The sequence below is a fragment of the Apodemus sylvaticus genome, chromosome 11 (genome assembly GCF_947179515.1).
Source record: "Apodemus sylvaticus chromosome 11, mApoSyl1.1, whole genome shotgun sequence".
NCBI classification, from domain to species: domain Eukaryota; kingdom Metazoa; phylum Chordata; class Mammalia; order Rodentia; family Muridae; genus Apodemus; species Apodemus sylvaticus.
In genome coordinates this window covers 13,349,481-13,369,705 of record NC_067482.1, presented here as the reverse complement: position 1 = coordinate 13,369,705, position 20,225 = coordinate 13,349,481, and the positions used below count along the sequence as shown (strand labels likewise).

The window sequence follows — 20,225 nt, the reverse complement described above, 5'->3', positions numbered from 1 at the left end:
AGTAGACAGGTTTTGTGTTTGCTTTGTTTTTAACATTTACTGGACACTAAAACTTGATGTGAATTGTTCCTCTTAATCTTCCCATTCATTCTGTGGTGTTTGTACAATTATCTCTTATTTACTGAAGGAGGAAACTAAAACAAGAAGAGACTTAGAAATATTCATTCTCATAAAGGTTTTCAGCATCTGAGCTAAGACTTCAGTTCAAATATGCCTGCCTCCCACACTCATCCAGGAGACTCTTTCATTCTGGCCTGAGGTTTCCAATATTTTAGGCATAGATAGTCTCATTCCCTTGATGGATTAAATGAAGACAAAAATGTATTCATTTTCTCTATGTCCTAACCAAGCAAGAAGGCCCCAAGCCTTCTAGAATCTTCCCTCTGGATTCACCACAGCTTATTATAAGAGAGGCTATTTATACTCATAGGTCTGCTGGGTCCAGGCAATAAAACTGGCCCCGTGTGTTACAGTGACAGGTGGATGTGTAGTTGGATAGAATTGCTCTCATTCTAAGAGTGTTTCTGAAGACAGGCATGAGAATTCTTCCCCTGAGGCTACCCTTGTGTTAAATCTAGAGACTTGCTGATAGCTAGTTGGTGGCTTTAATAGAATGAACAAAGATGTCGTAATCTCTTATGAATAGACACACAAGTGACTCCCTCCCCATCTCATTCAATGGAAATGTGTTAGCCTGTTTTTCTCTTCTTTCTCTGGTGAAGGAATAGAAGGAAGCTTTGTAAGAGGAAGTGTTAATTTAGTTTTACTCTCTGAGAAGGCACATTTATGTTTTTGTTGGATGGCAGTAATGGCTTGAACAAGACAGGTGGCTGTGTCTCTGTCTCCCAGGTGGTTTGTGCCAAGTACAAAATGCTCAGGGTACCTCTGCTGGTGCTGACGTGGTTCTTTGGGGCTGAGTGAAGGAATTGTGAGTTCAGTCCTGTTTTTCAAGTTCTATACTACTTCACCCAGACTTGGCCTGGTGGAGAAGAATCTCAACATCCACTTCTGGGAGGATGCTGAGCTACTGTGGGGAAAATAGCATCAGGAATGATGTTTTACTGGGGCAGGAGACAGAAGGGGGAAAAATTACAAATAAAGAATGCTCTGCTGAACAGGTTTTCATTAATTGGGTTAATTAAGTAGTTTGGCAAACCCAAGCCTGCTATCGATAGATGCTTCTAACAAAAGATCCACATCCTGCAGGGGCTACAGTGTGGGCAGGCGAGAGTCAGCTCTGGTAGATGGCACTTTTGCTGGATTTCCAAGGAACTGCCTCCTCTTCCATTAACTATGATGCCCCCTGGAACTACGCCCCCATTAACTATGATTGCCAACCAGGCTGACAATCTTCCTGATCTCCTTTGTTGTTTGTTATTTTCTGCCACTAGCTAATGCATGAATGTTTAAGATCCCCGCCCTCACCCCAATGTCATAATAAGAGCTGACTGAAAAACTCTGTCTCCAAGAGTTTTTTTCTACTGTGGGAGTGCCTGGGTGTAGCTTAAAATACCCTATTGTATTGTGTTCCATTTTACTCACGCCTGTCACTGGGGCTTTTATGGGGACACAGTTAGATACAATTATCTGTGTGAACTTCAAATGTCAGCGGTGTAAGAATGTTTGTTAGAGGAGTAAACCCAACTAAATCCTTTCCAAATATCAGTTTTCCTTCTTGTGTGTGTGTGTTAGGGAGGAGCTATTTAGTTTACTCTACCCATTGCCTCATGAGGAATACACTGAGAAAATGTCTATTGACTTAAGTATCGGAGTCTACCCCAAGCAAAGGTTGCATGCTCCTGACATGAAGCCGCAAGCACTCTTGTTGACAAGCACGAAGCCATCTGTTTATCTTCCCTGTTTTCCTCTTGCTGACTTATTTCACCTCATGCCTTCTATAGCATTTATTTCTCCCCTCAAGTCCATACTGTCCTGCGCCACCAGAATGTTAAGTCTATGGTCTAAAGGAGCTCTTGAAAATGACGGTATACTTTTACAGAGTAAGTGGGGGAGGGTGGGGAAGACTAGTCAATTACCCATTTGCTAAATAGTAAAGTTTTGAAAACTTTGGTCTGGAAATATTTAGGTCCGGAATTAGGCTATGGTATCATTTGAGAAAAACTTTATTTATGACTCCATTTTCATTTGGTGAGGGGATTTTATTTCGTTTCAAAAGATGGAAGGTTGTGCTTCTTACTGTTATTCACAATGTTAATATTTTTACTTGTAATACAATATGTAATGGCTAAATTTTATTACCAGCATTTTTGTATGCCTATTGTTCTATGAAATGAATTAGAAGAACTATTTAATTTAAGGCACTGCTTTAATCATGTCCTCAATTTTACTCATTGGGATTTCATTGCCTGCTAATGTACTCTGAGGGATACATAAAACATCAGAGGGCAGGATTGTTCAACTAGTAAAATAACTAATTTATTGAGCTGATGGGGATATGCAATGGAGAAAAGCTATAAGGAGGAAAAGAAATTCCAAAATGTCAACAATTAGGGGGAGATTACTCTAAGAGTTGGCTTTTGTATACATTAGCCATAGAAAATGTTGAATAGCTTTCCATCCATCTCTTCTTGAATATTCCCAGTCCTCTTACCAAGAGAAAATATTAAAAACAACCATGATCAAGATGAATATGAAGATTACTATTTCTTTTCCAAAACAATAAGCAAAGCTTTAAAGCCCTATATATTTAATAGTTAAAACACAGTAAATTTGAGGCTATAAACATAACCAGGAAACCATCAATGCTTCAGCCTCATAGAAATCATCACTTCCCAAGATTTCCTGTACATCTCTTACCGTTACTGCTTATCTTTCTGGTAAAGATACTTAACACCAAATCTGTCCTCTCAGCAAACTAAGCATCACTAGCTAGGGGCAGCATGGGATAGATTTTCAGGACTTACTCACTGTAGAACTGAAACTTTATACCATTTGACTGTTTACTTCCATTTTCCATGTCTCCTGTCCCCTATTTATTACTAGTCTACTTTCAGTATAAATCTCACTATTTTAGAGTCCACATATTAAGTGATGTCGCACGGCTTTTGTCTTCTTTCTGTGTCTAGCTAATTTAGCTGAATGTACTCTAAATTTATCCACATTGTCATAATTGCAGGACTCCCTCTTGTTTATAATGAATGAATGATGCATACTGTGTGTTTGCAAGGATTGGGGGGGTGGGTCATGCGTAGATTCTTGTCTGTCTCTTCCATATGTACTGCTGATTTACCATGATGCTTGCATGTAGTCTTGAAGTTACAATGGTCCATTTTACACAGATATGCTATTTTCCATCGCACATTCCTTTCTACTTATATGAGTCCTTGACCCCTGATATGCTGTTTGTGTCGCAATTTGTTTTTCCATGTCAACAGACCCATTAATAATTTCTATGGTTATTGATTGTCTTTTGAACATTTTTGCCTTTTAAAGACTTATTGCAGCCTTTCTTATCAGTAAAAATACTATACAGATATGTACATGCATGCATGCACATACTCACATGCAGAGTATTGTGTAGGGAATAATGATAAAGGCTGAGCCTGTTCAGAAGAGAGACAACAGTTTTTGCTGAAAGTTTCCAGTCTGCTGTTGGTGGAGTCTATGGAGCTAAAGCCTGTGGAAGCAGTCCACTCTACTTGTAATCTGTGTATGGGTTTTCTGCTTTCGTGTTTTTGCATTGCTAATTAACATCCTTCCCTTTCAACTTGCTGAGCTCAGCATTTCTTGTCAAATGGGCCAGCTTGCGGTCAACTATACTAGCTTTGATTTGTTCGGAAAGTCTCGTTCATTTATAAATTGTGGCCTTGCCAGTGAACTTTTCTTGGTTTGCAATTTTATCTTTCATTGCTTTAACTGCAGTACCACTCTCTGGGCACACAGAGTCCGTGCTGTGTAATCTAGTGCTAGTCAGTTGGATGCAATTCCCATGTGATGCAGAATTCTCTTTGTGTTGACTTGACCATCATGTGAAGATTTTTCCAGGTTCAATTTTCTTGGCATTCTGAGCTTCAGTGATTTGGACAAGCACCCCCCACCTCAGATTTGGAAGTGTTTTCTGACATTATTTCTGTACACATGAGTTTGTTCTTTATGCCTCTTCTCCTTTTTCTCTTGTGTTCCCAGTCTGGATGGTTTCAAATGGTTTGTTTGAGGCTTGCTGATTTTTTTCTCTCTTTCAATAGGAACTTCCATTGAAGCTCTCTTGAGTTTTAAATTCATACGTTTTATTATTTAGCTCCAGATTTCTGCTAGTTATTTTTTTTTAATGGTTGTTGGCCTTCAGGGGACTTTGTGTGTGTGTGTGTATGCTTTTGCTCTACTTTTTAAATTTGTGTTTAGTTTGCTGTCTGGGTCCACTTGTTGCTCACGTGCCTTTCATATTATTGTTTTTGCATTCTCTGCCAAGCAGTCCATCACCCTCTCTCTCTTTAGAGCCAGGCCCCATAGATTAATTTTATCCCTGTAGTGCTATCAGGTTTCTTTGTTCATCTTCTCTGTGTTCCTTGAAATTGTACATTTGAACAATCAGTTTGGCCTCCTGAGAAAAAGACTTACAGTACTCAGTTCCAGCTAAAGATTTTGAAGTTCTTTTCAAATGATAGTCTCTATACACACTCCTTTTTTTTTCTTTCGATCCCTCCTTTGGAGAAGTTTGCGGACTTTAGGCTTGCTCTTGGAGCCTCACTTTGTGAAAGCCTCCATCCTCCCTATGACCATGCAGTGATGTGATAGACCAAGGCTATCTATTGGGTGTATACTGTCTAAAGTACACTGTCACTCGAGCATAGAAACTCGGCTGTGACAGGGCTGTGTGGAGTACTGCCAGTGCTTGTTGACTATTTGGGGAATGTCATAGTTACTTTTCTATGACTATGATAGACACAATGATCAAGGGCAGAGTTTCAGGTGGAAAGTCCACACCATTGTGATGGTTCAATTAAAAATGGCCTGCACAGGCTCATATATTGATGACTGGAACTTATTCTAAAACTTTATTCATGTCCAAGAATAATATTTCTTATTCCTAGTAATTGTTTGTTTCTTCTTAACTCCTAATAAATGATTGAAAATGGCAGTATTATATTTTCAGAAGAAAGAAATATCCAGAACATTGCAGTCTATCCTGGACTGTACTTCTCATGAATTGGCATACCTGCATATCTTCTAGGCTATTTAAAAAGTGAATATTTTGATTTAGGAGATCTTATTCAGCAGATCTGGTATAGAACCTGAGCTATATTTTAAATCCTAATGGGCTTCCAGCTGCTACTAGAACATACTGTTCTATGCACTGACTTGCAAGATGCACTGTGTCCTAAATGGTTGCAGCCTTCCCAAGAGTCATAGACAATTACACTGATAAAGGGTGGTGGAGATAAAGACACAGCCGAGAGCTGTCCAGGGATTGTGCGCTGAGATCACAGTACTTACTGGCTTGGAATATGAAAGCTTCATTGCCTGATGAGTCCAATAATGTGGTTATTGGTGAATAATTGATCTCTACAACCGAAATCAAAGTTGACTAAGCTGCTTCTATTAGAAAGATTTCTAGCAATTAGAAACCCTAGCATATTGTGTTACCTAAAACTGTTTCAGTGACAGCCTTTGCTCTCAGGACTTAGCATATTATTTGTAATGCTTATAATATGCTATAAACATTTTGGAAGGAGGAAGTTCTCTGGAATTTTTCAATAGAACATTAACCAAGGTAGGAAGGACCCTTTTCCTGTTCTCTTTAGACACCATTTGACTCCATTTTGGGGTGTGTGGGTGTAATGGAAATAGCCATAACTACCTTCTGGAGGTGACCTACTCATGCCAAGTGACTGCTGAACATAGGTACCACTCCTTCTGAAAAGCACCCTCCTGAGAGAGGGTGTTTGCTCTGTGGTTTAGTGGTATATTTGAAAGAAAGAGATTTTGGAAAGCCGTCCTTTCTAAAGTGCCCAATTTAAAAATATTGATCCTCCTGGTTTGTAAAGCACGGAAACAGAGTGAGACCAGAACACAGGCAGCCTCATTAATATTATTCTTGGGAAGATGTCCTTTGTGGGGCTTAGGAAGAGGGTGCATAAATCCAGATTGGCAGTGCTTTGCAATGGTGTGGGCCTCAACAGTTACAACAGTTGTCTTCCCTGGAGTGCAGGGTGGTGTTTCTAGAAGGATGCTTCCAGCTATTGTTGCCTCTCCTTCCATCAGTCCTGAGGGCTGTTGGGTCTGCCTCTTTAATGGAATCCTACTCTTCCTTCCTCCCACAGCTGTCCCCTTGCAAGCCCTCATCCTCTTTCCCCTGTGCTTTTGCACAGATGTGCAGAATGTTGTCTGTGATGCCCCCTTCATCCAGCGTTAGTCACTGCAGTTCCTTGGCCTTGGACTCTGTCTTTCTGAAACAGGCTAATCAGCTCCTCATTCTGTTCATCCCACTGTCCTCGCTAAACATTCTCATGTCTGTGAGTTAAATTGAGACTTCAGCATGGTGGAATGGTGGGAGGTGGCTGTTTCCTCTTCCTCCTCCTCCTCCTCCTTCTCCTGCTCCTCTTCCTCCCCTCTCCTCTCCCCTCCTCCTCCTCTCCTACCTTCCCCTCCCCTCCCTTCCTCCTGCTCCCCCCTCCCTTCCTCCTGTTCTTCCCTTCCCCTCCTGCTCCCCTCCCCTTCTCCTCCCCTCACCTCCCCTCCTGCTCCTTTCCTCCCCTCCCCTTCCCTTTCCCTTCCTTCCCCTCCTCCCCTCCTCTCTCCTTCCCCTCCCCTCCTCTCCTCCCCTCTCTTTCTCTCTTCTCCTCCCCTCTCCCCTCCTCTCCTCCCCTCTCCTCTCCTCTCCCCTCCTCCTCCTCTCCTACCTTCCCCTCCCCTCCCTTCCTCCTGCTCCTCCCCTCCCTTCCTCCCGTTCCTCCCTTCCCCTCCCCCTCCCCTCCCCTTCCCTTTCCCTCCCCTCCTCTCCTCCCCTCCCCTCCTCTCCCCTCCCGTCCTCTCCCCTCCCCTCCCCTCCCCTCCTCTCCTCTCCTCTCTTGCCTTCCTTAGGATCCTGTCACTTTTGATCCCACCTTTTGTTAGCTGCCTAAGTTCTACTGGTACCGGAGCATTTGGGCATTTGTTACCATCTTTGCCCTTGCTTAATAAGCTCATGCATCTGCCTAGAATCTTTTCTTCTTAGAAAGCCATTGTTTTTGTTACTCAGAAATGAAATGGTATTTCCTTTGGAAAATCTTTCTGAGACTTCCACTCTTTATTCCTGAGAGCCCGCTCCTCAAGCTTCTTGCAGAGCGCCATCGTGAAACATCTGTTTCTTCCTGTCTCTCCCACTAGGCTACAGGCTCTGCAGTTGGGATGCTTCTTAATGCTGGCTCAGGAGAAGGAGCTGCTGTCATATTGTATGTGCTTAAGGACTCACTCAAATAATGTGTGGTGAGTGAGGACCAAAAGACCTTCAGAAAGACAAAAGAAAGAAAGAGATGCGGAAGCCTCATTCCCTGAATACTAGAGGTCACTTAGTGAAGATAAATGAAAAGATGGAATATGAATGCATTTAAGTATTTACAGACATACATGTGTAGCTCACACATGACTGACAGTGTGAATTGCTCTTCCCTGTGAGATGAACTTTAGCCACAATAAGCCACTGTGGCTTACATTTTGGAGGACCCATTTTCTGAGTATATAAGCCCTGTACTTCTATTTCATTCCAGAATGACAGAGCTCTGCGGCTTGTGACTAACTCTATGGTGTGGGTTCCAGAAGGAGGGATGCTGAAGATCACCAACCGAATCTTGCAGGCTCAAGCTCCAGGTGTCAGAGCTGATGACATCATCTACAAGATTACACATGACCGCCCCCAGTTTGGTAACGTGTTTCTTTGATGTGATTTCATCTGCATTCAGAGGGTAGGAGCTGGCTTTGCACCATGCCACAAAGCAAGGCTGTGATTCAGATTATCTGAGATTTCTAATGCTTCCTCCACCTCACTGAAGGACAGTGTGACCATGATGGAGAGCTATCACAGTGTACACCCTTATGAGCACTTTATCACCATATTGTTATAACATCTGAGACAAGAATCTGTTTTTTTTCTTTTTGGTAATTTTATTTTGCACATGAGATAGGGGCGCAGCAGCTCTGTGCTAGCTCCCAAGCTAACACGTATATGGATTTCAAAGGTCAGGTTCTATCCTCTCAGACCCATCTACAAACTCCCCACTTTTTATTTTAAAATTTTCATTGCACTTATTTATTGTGTTCATGAAAGAGTATATGTGTGACTACAAAAGCACATGTGTGCCCATGTATGTCTACCATATGTCAGAGGACAACTTATGGGAGTTAGTTGTTTCTTTCTGCCATGAGAGTCTCGGGGTCAAGCTCGAGTTGTGAGACTGTCATCCTCAGCAGCAGGACACTGAGCCATGCTGCCAGTGCTCACTCTTAGTGAGTGTTGTAAAGTAACCCAGAAATGGTCTTTAATATCCACCATTGTTACTTTTCCAAGAAATACAATGCACATTAAAAACCCAGGATGTTTTCTGTTGACATCAACTGGAAATACAATTTCACAAGTGATGTATTGAGGTATTGCTCATAATGATTTCCCCAAAATAAAGTCTCTAGGTTCCAGCAACAAAGCAGTCTTTGGACTTGTGCAGAGGCAAGGGAAGGGCGTCCTGTGTCTGTCCCTATCACCCGCTTTTCTTGAACCTGGCACTCACAGCTTTTGGCTCAGCTGACAGCCCGTGAGCCTCATAGATCTTTCTGTCTCCACCCCTCCAGCACTGGGGTTACAGGTATGCGCAAGACTGTGCCTAGCTTGTTAACGTGAGTGATGGGATTTGAACTTAAGCCTTATACTTGTGCAGCAAGCCACCTCCCCAGCCCTTTAGTAATGCTTTTGAAGAGAACTCTTCAGATATGTATGGACTCTTGCTTGCTTTGGGGGCATTTGGTGATTTCTCATTTTGGGGTTTAAGGTTTTTTCTTTCTACTTTTGATGTGTTGTATTGGGGAATACATATCACTGTTTTATTGTGGTTACATTAACTTTAATCACTTGATTAAGTTGATAGCTGTAAAGTTTCTCCACTACAGTTACTTTCTTCTTCTCTGTAATTAATAAGTCTCCTGTTTTCAGGGCACTTGCACTGCTGATTTTGAGCAAGGTGACTTCTACGTCCTTTTCATCTCTAAAGCCTCTGATTCTTGTGATGTATGAAAATTTTCCAACTTTACCTCAAATATTAAAGGCCAGAAATTAAGCTCTCACATTACATAGAAACAGCCCAGTACTTCATTAACTATTAAACAGAACAACGTTGAATTAAATGGTTTTTAAGCAGATGAAAGTTTGCCATTTCAGCTTAATAAACGTTTTATTGGGACCCTTTTCTATCCTAACTCTCTTAATTAACTTCTTCTTACAAACCTAATCTCTGTGTGTCCATATCTTCCTACTAATAATCACCAAATCACGTTACCCTTGAGAACCACTCAAGAAGGAAAAGGTGGTGGAAGCTAGCACTATAGAACCTTCTTACATGCCTCTGTCTCAGTGAGATGCAGCTATGGCCCTCACATCATGGCTTCTGGTTACAGTGAGTTCCCTCACCACTTTGGAACAGAGGGTAGCAATCTGTGGGGCAGAACCCCTCAAGCAAACCTCTGCCTCCAAAAACATTTCCACTATGATCCATAACAGTAGCAAAATTACAGTTAAAACGTAGCAACAAGAATAATTTCATGGTTTGGGGGGTCAGCACAATATGAGGGACCGTATAAATGGGCCATAGCATTAGGAAGATTGAGAACCACCGCTCTAGAACCTTTGGTGAGGATTCATGATCTTTGTGAAAAAATGACATTGGAATGGACTGAGCACAAATTGCTTTTACGGTATGAGTAGAAAGGGCCTAAATTCATCCAGGCATGGTGGTTATACCTGCATTTCCAGCACCTGGGAACCTGAAGCAGGACAATTGCCACTACTCAAGATCCAGAGAGACAGGAACTAAAAAAAAAAGCCTAAATTCAAACACCTCCAGACTCACCATTATTTTCAAATGGGTCACAAGCAGTTGATTGACACTTGTATCTTTAGTGCCTTTGTAGGGTAAAAAGTAGTTTATCAAAGTACCTTGCGCATCATTTGAGAGAGAATCTCACTTCTACAAAAATCACTATAATTCTAACCCATGTATCTATCAGACCATAAGAAAGTCTGATGAAGGATTTTAGGTGAGGAACTGCACAAAATAAATAAAAATGGACTCCATCTCAACACCATTATACAGATCCAAATAAGATTTTAAATTCTAATAACATTAATTTTCCTCTTCAAAATTCTTTATTAAACCTAAGCTTAAATACACAGTAAATCCCAGACAGAGGCAATGATGGTTCCCAAGCATCATTGAATTTTGCATTGAAAAATGCAGCTTCCATTTTTGGTAGTATCAGGATGAAACATGGAATATTAGCTCTCCCCTCTTCATGAGGGTGGTACCAAGTCCCCATGATTTCCTCTTGTCTGCTTAGGTCATTGTTCCCAAGGCACCCACATTCAGTGTATCCAATGGCGAACCCCCTCCCTAGTCAAGGTCCCCCTAGCCTGACCTTCTGGACTGTGCCCATCAGTGGCAGTCACACTGCCTACAAGGTGGTCCTTCCTCCCTCCTCTCTTGTCTCCACAGCTGTGCTTGGCAGCCTTCAGTGCTTGCCTCCCCACTGTCTGCTTGTTTCTCTGCAAATTTCATCTCTGCTACCTTGGTTCAGGCCTCTATCACAATGCTAGATTTGGTACAAACCTCCTCATTGGTTAAACTGTCCAGATAAAATAAATGTTACCTAGTGTTGTCATTTTTAGTAGAATAAACTCTAGCCTCCTTAACAATATTTTCAAGCCTTATAGACTATCTCACCCTAACCACACAATTCCGTGTTCCAGTTTCGTGCACGCCGCTCACCTGCAGAAGCTCCCAATGGCCCCCAGTTGCTTATAGGGTAGATCTTCCCTATTTTTATTGCATTTGCAATAAAAATTGTGTTTGGATTGTCTGTGGGTATTCTGATCCTAAAGGTCCATTGTACTAGATGGTACCTAACAGGCACTCAAAGACTATGAAGTTGAAATGGTTGGAGAAGTCAATGTCCTACAATACCTGTGAACCTGAGTCACATGGAGGTGATTTTTGTTTTTAGTTGAAAGTGCATTTGTCTCATTAGGCATTGTTAGGAACATGTAGCTTATCTTTTCTGTCCTGGAAACAGAGGATCTAGGAAATAGGGATGTTTTCTCCCCCACTCCTTTTGCTTACATTGTGCCCATTTCCTTTGAGAGGTTTTCCCAACTGTACCGACATTGCTGAGCAGGAGGCCATGTCTGTCCACGGTGTCTCATGATGTCAGTTTTCACTGGGAGACATTCATGGTAGAACTGTTTACTTAGGAGCAGAGGGAGAATAACCCAGGAGAGCTAGACCTAGTCTGTCCCCCACGTGGTTCTATGAAGAAGGGCGGTGACGTCCTCCTCCCACTTCAGTGTTTCATTAGCCTCTGGTACAGCTTGCTCACTCCTCACTTGAACTTAGTGCATGTAGATATGAGAGTGGGTGTTTGCCTTGAGTGAGAAGGCAGGTGTCTTGATAGTAATGAAAAGAATGCTGCCAGTTCTGAAAAAATAAATGTGTTATCGGTTATCCAGTACTCCTAGTGTACTAGAATTTGGGCATCTGCCTACATGACATTTTAAAATTAGTAGTCTGTCTCTGTCTCTTTCTCTCTCCTCATCTTCCTTCAGCTCCCCTTTCACTCTCTCTGCCTCTTACACACACACACACACACACACACACACACACGCACGCATGCACGCATGCACACATAGATACACGCACGCACGCACGCACGCACGCACGCTCCCCCATTCTTTTTACTATCAAAATGGCAGCGTGGCTTGTTTTGGGTTTGTTGTTAAGTACAGAACACAGCTTGCTTTCAGAAATTTCTCCACTTTTCTGTGCAGTCTTCACTCAAAATCAAATTCTTGTGAAATTTTAATTGTTTCTATAACGCTTCTGTATTTGTGATCTCACCTGAAGATGATAGAAGCTTCTGGTGTGGGATAAGCATTTAAAAACAGGTGGGTGGTGTTTGGATTTAGATTTTCTTGTTTCAGTTCAAATAAAATGTGTCGAATGGAGGGACAGAAAATGTTAAGGTATTTATAAGACTAATACTGACACATATACAGAAAATTGTAAGATTTGGTAATGGCACTTCATGGCCAAGAATATGAACTTTCAGTTCAAATCCTCGCTTACCTACTGGCCTCTGGCAGGTCTTTGAACTTCTCTGAGGCTAGAGGCATTTATCTGTAAGGGAGATGATAACATGGAGACGTAGAGGTGACTGGGAGTAACCATCCTTCTCTCGAAGTGCCTCTAGAGTTTGTGTCTGACAGTCTGAGAATCCCTTAGCCAACATGCTTGAGACCAGAATTTTTTCAGATATGAATATTTTGTAATTTTGGGTATTTGCAAATACGTGGTGAACTCTCTTAGAGATGAGACCCAAATCTAAGCACATAATCATTTATAATTCACACACACACACACACACACACACAAACATATATCCTGAAAATGACTTTCTACAGTATTCTTAATGTTTCTAGCACTTGACTGTAGTCCGTTAGTGAGATCTCTCTAATATGTGGTTTTAATGCTCCTAAAATTTGACTATGACCTGTTATGTGAATTTGCTCCAATATGGAATTTTCTGCTATGATATCATGTTGGTGTTCAAAAAGGTTTGGATCTTGAGTCTGTATGGACTGTGGGTGCTTAGATTATGGATGCTTAGCTTGTGTTGGTTTTACTTTACATACAAGCAATGGAGCCTTAGGAGTATGAGTAAGCTCAGGAATCTGAGAGGGACAGAGCTGGGTTTGAACTGCCCCACCAGGGACAGCTCTTCTATATCAGCCAATCTTATCTCCACTGGACAGAATCCTCTCAGGAACAGCTTCCACTGAGCTCACTCTCTATCGTGTTTAAAACCGGAAATTGTTGTGTAGAATACATTTTGTGTTAGATAGAAAGTTCCATATGGAAATGTATCCATCCAGTGCCCAGGATGGGTCTATTTACAGCTTGAGTCTCATTATGGAATTTTAACAGGCGCCAGCCTGAGCTACCCTTAAATGGCTATTGGAGCCTGGGGGCTCTGTGTCTAAAGGGGAATTCCATTCTATTCATTGGGTTCTGACAGTGACCTTGCTTTCACCTTAGATCAAGGCACACATAGTTCCTCAGCTTAGAGAGAAGGAATGATGGGAAGGAATGAGGTCTCTGGCATGCGGTCCCCAGAGCTCTAACAGTATCGCCTATGCTTCTCTAGGGGAGGTGGTTCTCCTGATGACTCTGCCTGCAGACAGCCCAGCCGGTCCTGCCGAGGAAGGGCACCACCTGCCTGATGGGAGGATGGCAGCCCCCATCAGCACCTTCACCCAGCAGGATATCGATGATGGCATCGTGTGGTACAGACACTTGGGAGCCCCAGCTCAGAGTGACTCCTTCCGCTTCCAGGTGCCCTCTGCCTCCTGACCACCCTCATTCACAATTTTCTTCAATTGTCTGGCTAGATGAGGGAAATGATTCATAACATTAAGAATTTTGTAAATGTGTTTATTTGGATCAAAAAAGAATAGGTACTACCTAGGGATCAGTAGACCAGACCATAAGGAGAACTGCAAAAGCTAAAGAATGGTGAAGAATATCAGGTTCAGTCTGGTGACGGTAGATATAAACAAAGTCATAACAAAAAAGTAAACATGGGTGTTAAATCACAAGGAATAGTTTAAATGTTCATGAAGGAAACCAAAATGGTGTGCTATTAAGAACCATGGAGGAGACCATAACTTTTGAAGACTTACATGAAGTATATAAAATTGTATTCACAAGAAAACTGATGGTCCTGCTTATTATTGAGTAGGAGAACACAAGGCCAGGTGGACCAAATATTTGACTGGGAGCCTAGTGAGGCACACGGAAAAGCCATGGAGAGCAAAAAAGTAGAAATTGGTTTGTTTAAAAACACAGTGAATGACAAATGAGTGCCAGGCTAATTCTTTGAAAAAAAACAACAGCATTTGACACACTTCTAGCAAGAAGGATTTAGAAGGAAAACTTAGACAGAAATGCTAGGAAATAAGGGCTGGTGCATGAGAAGCTGTTTAAACAGAACAGAGAATTTTATAAGATGTCAGGAAATAAATCTGTTCATAGTGATCAGCCCACATGGTGTCCCCTTCAAGTCACAGTTTTCTTTCACCTAAGAATGCATTCCACTTCTAATGCCTGGCATGTGCGTCATTGTTGCCTGACTAATTTATATTGCATAAATCATGTGCTTTTCCAAAGAGAGGGTTGATAGAAATATGGAGACTATTAAAATGAGGTTATTTTCAGCACATCGAATGTCTGAAAGCGAACAAATGCTTCGTGCCCTTTGCTCCAGTTAACATCTCAATTTCAGCACCTGGGATGGTAGCTGTCCTCAGAGAATGAGTCAAGATTGAGGCAAAGACCTCAATCAATAGAAGTCACCTCAGCAAACCAGACCCTTCAGTTCTGCCTTCCCCTTTACGGGGGTGGAGACCTTCTGTTGTCACTACAGAGTCTCCCTGGAAAGGGATTCTAAGCACCTGCTTAAAATGACAACAGATTGCCTTGCAATTTGATTACTGAGAGAAATAAAATATTGAAAATCAAACCAGAAGGTCCTGATTTAGGGGAATGGGAAAAAAGAGGACTTCTTAAGGCAGATATGGTAGCATGCATCTATCTATCTATCTATCTATCTATCTATCTATCTATCTATCTATCTAATTATCTATCTATCTATCTATCTATCTATCTATCTATCTATCTATCTATCCTTCCAGCACTTTCTAAGTGCAAAGATCAGGGATTCAAGGGCCTCAGCTATATAACAAGTTCAAGACCAGCCTGAGATACATGAAACCCAGTCTCAAACCAAACTTGCTCACTAGATTTATGACATATGCCTAGACATTATTACTTAGAAAGTGGTTCCCTGAAGAGTCTTCATACTTCTTACATAAAGCATGACAGAACTCCTACTTGAACTAGCTTTCAAAGTGTTTGTGATATTCTTTAGAAATATCCTCAAGAATGACAGGAGATCATTTTAGGCATATGGGTTTACACTATAACAAATTAACTAAACATCATCCAACCTTTGGGGTGGTAGGTCAAACAATAGTCACTGTTCTTAAGAAGATTAGTTATGAAGTAGTGAGCTTGGCTTTTTAAAAAAATGATTTGAAAACTCCCTCGGGAAGCATTCTGAGGGGGGGGGGGCTTGGGGAATTTTGAACAGGGACAGCATCTTTATTCTATGTGTGAAGCGACGCTGAGATGATGTTCTCCTGGCCATAAAAATGTTGCTGCCTGTTTTTAAAGTTTCATTACTATGTAGGTACACCCCATATTTTGATTTGAAATGCACAGACACTTTATCTGTGTGCTAAAGTAAATGGTTAGCAAATTTTCCCATTTATCATCTTAGTGTCCCTGGAAGATTTTAAACCAAAAGGATTTTGTTATAATGTTTTTCCCCTTCCTTTCCCCCCTTTAAAGCAGGAAATGTAGCATAATGAGCTGCATAGATTTAATTCTATTTTAATGTTGATTTGCTGTCATGAGCCATCAATGCAGCCCATCTGTTACTTTGCATGTACAATGGGATTTATGTAAGGCGAGTGGCATTTTTAAATAGAGACGATCTAGTGAGAAGGCATGCACATTCATAGTCATTTTTGCTGTAAGAAAATAGCTATGTATTCAGATCCTGTTGACACAGACTCAGAAGATGTGGTTTGAAAAACACCAACATTATGTTTTACTATCAGTGTCTTTACTGGGAAGCTGGTCTTAATATACTCACGTTTCACAACCTGACCAATATTGTTTCTTTGCCTTAACAATAGAAGGAAATGTCTTCCCCAACTCCTAATTTCTTAAGTCTACTAAGGTCATCTTGGCCAATGGCAAGAGTATAAACCTAACTGAACCATTTATTACTCTGACTTTGAGACATTGCTCTATTTATTTTCAATTTCCTCTGTACAAAGTATAATAATAGTATTGCTTTGTGGGGAATAGGAAGATCACTTTTGAAAAGCTAATAAGAGCTGAGGCCACACTAGCTTATCAGTGAAGTAAAGCTGTGGTCATTGGTATCACTTACAGCAGCGATGTCAAACTGGCATCACCTTGAAGACATCTAGCTATCCCAAAACCTTCCTGCAGGCATCTGACATAATCTAGAGGAAAGCTGAGAAAATGGCTTCCCTGTTGTGTGTAGGGTACAGTAGTACCCTGCCTTCTGTCATATAGAACTCATATAATCAACTGTAGCTACAAGTCTCCACCATTTGTGTGACAAGCGTGAGGAAACAGTGGAGATGAGAGAGACTTGAAACAGCGTCTCAATAGCACTAAGTGGGAGCTGGTGAAAGTGATGGCGAACACCATAAGTCTGGGGCCCTGAACACCATCGGTCTGGGACCCTGAACACCATCGGTCTGGGGCCCTGAACACCATCGGTCTGGGACCTGTTTCTTACAGGATCTCACTTGTTAGCTGCATCAGTCTCCAATTCATCATCCTTCCACTCAGCTTCCCTAGGGCTGGGATTATAGGCATCGCCACTGTCCTCAGCACAGTTTTCAACATTTTGAAGCCAAATGAATGAATGAATGAATGAATGAATGAATGAATAAATAAATAAATAATGTTGCTTTTGTTATTGCTGCCCTAACTGTAAATGTTACTAATGTACAGCCATGAGGGTGAGATGTATGATTAATGGTCCATGTGTCAGTATCTATGCTGGGTATAGATGAAGGAAATGGAGTAAAAAAATTATACTATAGACACATGGTAAACATGTTCTATAGCCAGAAATATTATCCACTTTCAAGACTGTTTGCTACTATAGCAAAACATCATAGCTTTGAGTTAAATAAAGAGAATTTCAAGTATGTGTGAAATTAGAGGTGTCATAGAAAAAGATTAATCTGAAATGTTTCAGTGTGTTACTAACCACCCCAGGTAGTGAAATTCTATATTTTTTTCTTATGTATACTCTCTTGAACTTTAGAAAATGCCTGAAATAGTTATATAGCTTTTTATAATCAGTAAATGATTAGCAATAAAATATAAATAATAGAATATGAGTTTTGATTTGGCACATATAGAATTCAAAGGCAGATGGCTCAGTAGGGAGGTTAAGGGTGAACATGTTCTGCTCAGTAGAAAATAAAAGACTGACCATGATGATTTTGTCTCTCAGGTGTCTAGTGCCACCAGTGCCCAGGAACACCTGGAAAGTCACATCTTCAACATTGCCATCTTACCTCAGGCACCCGAGTCACCTAAACTCTCCCTTGGGACATCCCTCCATATGACTGTGAGTTGATTGGGCGGGGCTATTGCTTCCCTCTTGAACAAAGTACTCACTCGTGCAGAAGCAAAGAGAGCCAGTGCCCTGGTGTGGGATATAGTAAATGCTTTGCCTGAAACCCAGACCCTAGAGTCACAAACAACAGCCCTGGGAAAACATTTCTTACTAGCTTGAAAAAGGAACTTAGAGTCCCACACAGAATAAAAGATTAGGTAGAACCCATCTTGACCACCCAACCATCGCCCTTTGTCTCCTACAGCACTCAATATAGCCACAATGCCTCTCCCTGAGTACTTAGAAGAAACTTCCAGGGTTGTAATACACCTCTAGTGTGGGTGTATTCTGCCAGTTATAGAACCTTCTAGCTGGAAAAGCAGTTCCATGTGTATTAAAGCCTTACAAGAAGCTGACTTTCTAGTGTAAGAGCTTCCTGGAGAAGGTGGTATCAGTACTCAGTCTAGAGAAATGCACAAAGGAACAACCAATTATCCAAGTGAATATTGGGATGAGGAAGGTAGGTGGAGTAGAGGAGGGTTGGCCAAGGGCGTTCAGAACACATGGAAGACCCTAAGGTGAGAAAGCCAATGATGGCTGAGAAATGGCTGACAGTTTGAAAAATGACATGGAGAAATGAAGAAAGCATATTTGGGGGTATGAAGATCATTACATCCAATCCCAGAAGGCCTTGCGTGCTCTGTGGAAATGAATGGGACCCCTGGAACAATCTAGTATTCATATCCAACCATGGCCCATGGGTTGCATAGAAGACAGCCCAGACACAAAATTATAAGCTAACCTAAAACTCTAATATTTCCCTAGCAGTATTCTAAATGCCTCAACTGCATGATTCTTGAGCATATATATTGTCAATGTCAACATCATATTGCAGCAACAATGGCTGGATTGCATGAAGGAAGGTACCACCTGGTTTGGCCTATAAAGTTCAGCTAAGAAAAGTAGGAATTACTAAATCCACCATAACCCTGTTTCTAGGGTAGGTGGAATCCTAGATTGTTCTTTCAGACAGAGCCAGGAACATGCAAAGCCCTGTAAATTAATTATTATGGGTCCGTGTTTTCGTTAACACCCACATAATTACGCTTGGAGGTAAGATATCAGCCTTGAGCCACAACAAAGAGAACAGTGATAGCTTCGGAAATTACGGGACTGGGAACGACAGAGACATAAAGGGGCAAAGCAGAAAGTTTTTAATGAATAGCTAGTATCGGCACTTCCAGCGTAAACTGTAATTTAAAGAAATCATAATTCAGCAGCATTATAAAGTCTATAATTCATCATTCTGACTGGAGGAACTTGGATCAGAATTTTCTCTAAACTGTAAGGAAAAATGTGCATACATATTTCTTGCCAAATGCAAAGCACTGTTATTTTGAATTTAGAAGTGGGGACAGAAATGGGCCAGGAGCCATGGAGGTAGTACCCTTTGTGCTGCCATGGTCTTCTGGAGAGACTCCATGTTGCCTCAGCTGTAGTCTCTGGCTGCACATTTGCAGATTAGGTCTGTCTTTTGCACCTTGCATTTCTCAAAAGTCAGTTTACTATAAAATGTGATTTAGCCTTACATTACTTAGAACATACAGAGTTCATATTCCTTTTGATGTTAATTAGAGCCGAAACTATAGGGCATGCTTGTTATAGGTGACAAAAATGCAGCCTCAGTTCAGTGATCTGAACTCATCTAAACACAGAAGCTTTGTACATATTTGGTCAATGATAAAGACGTGGTAAATACAGATGAACTATTTTTATATTGACCATACAAATACTTCCCAGGTGTGTTTGAAAGGAGTCTGCCTTTTTTTTATTTGTTATATCCTCTGGTTGCCTATGACAAGTGCTGAAGAAGATGCTGGGGAGTCGGTGACCTTAAAACACAGTTTCTAGTTCAAGGATCTTTGCATCTAGGAGGAGCCAGGCAGATAAATAAGCGGGGAAATCATACTGTGCTCGAGGCCACAGCAGGGCAACCATTCTGGAGCAAGTAGGAGGTTACCTTGTGGAATGAAACATCGGAAAGTCACGGGGGCTTCCTCTAGGAGAGGAGCTGAGCGCTTGAGTATAATTATTCCTAGATCAGGGTCTCAGACTTAAGTATGTTTTGGAGTCACCTGGAGAGTTATTAAAATACATTAGCACTCACTCTAAGTTTTCTAATTCACTAAGTCGAAAATCTGCAATTCTAGCGAGTCCCAGATGATTCTTCAGAGTAGCAGAGAGCTGGGAATCACCTAAGTGTCCATCAATAGATAAAAATAATAAAGAAGCTACAGTGTGATGTGTGTATGTGCATGTGCACTTGCACAATACAATATGATACAGCCATATGATAAAAAAATCTTCCCATCATAAGGTGCAACCTGAATTAACCTCTAAACATTCATAGGGAAATAAATGGGACTGGAGAGATGGCTCAGTGGTTAAGAGTACTGACTGCTCTTCCAGAGGTCATGAGTTCAATTCCCAGCAACCACATGGTGGCTCACAACCATCTGTAATGGGATCTGATGCCCTCTTCTGGTGTGTCTGAAGACAGCTACAGTGTACTCTTATAAATAAAATAAATCTTTAAAAGGGGGACGGGATAAGCTAAGAACAAAGTATCTGTCTCCCTTGTACAGCAGTGAAGATCGATTCTTAGGAACGGAGAGCAGAGCAGTGGTTTCCAGGGTTGGGAGGAGAGGAGAGGAAGGGACAGAGGAGAATGTACTTGGTGA

General features: G+C 41.4%; 1 protein-coding gene across 1 annotated transcript in view; it reads left to right on the top strand.

The window, feature by feature from the left end:
• The window catches only part of Fras1 (Fraser extracellular matrix complex subunit 1), a 402,136-nt gene that overhangs the window by 273,667 nt on the left and 108,244 nt on the right, over positions 1-20,225 (top strand). Inside the window, exons 30-32 of the mRNA XM_052198714.1 lie at positions 7,707-7,860; positions 13,399-13,586; positions 17,380-17,496. Of these exons, the coding sequence (XP_052054674.1) occupies positions 7,707-7,860; positions 13,399-13,586; positions 17,380-17,496 (459 nt within the window). The remainder of the gene's footprint in view (positions 1-7,706; positions 7,861-13,398; positions 13,587-17,379; positions 17,497-20,225) is intronic.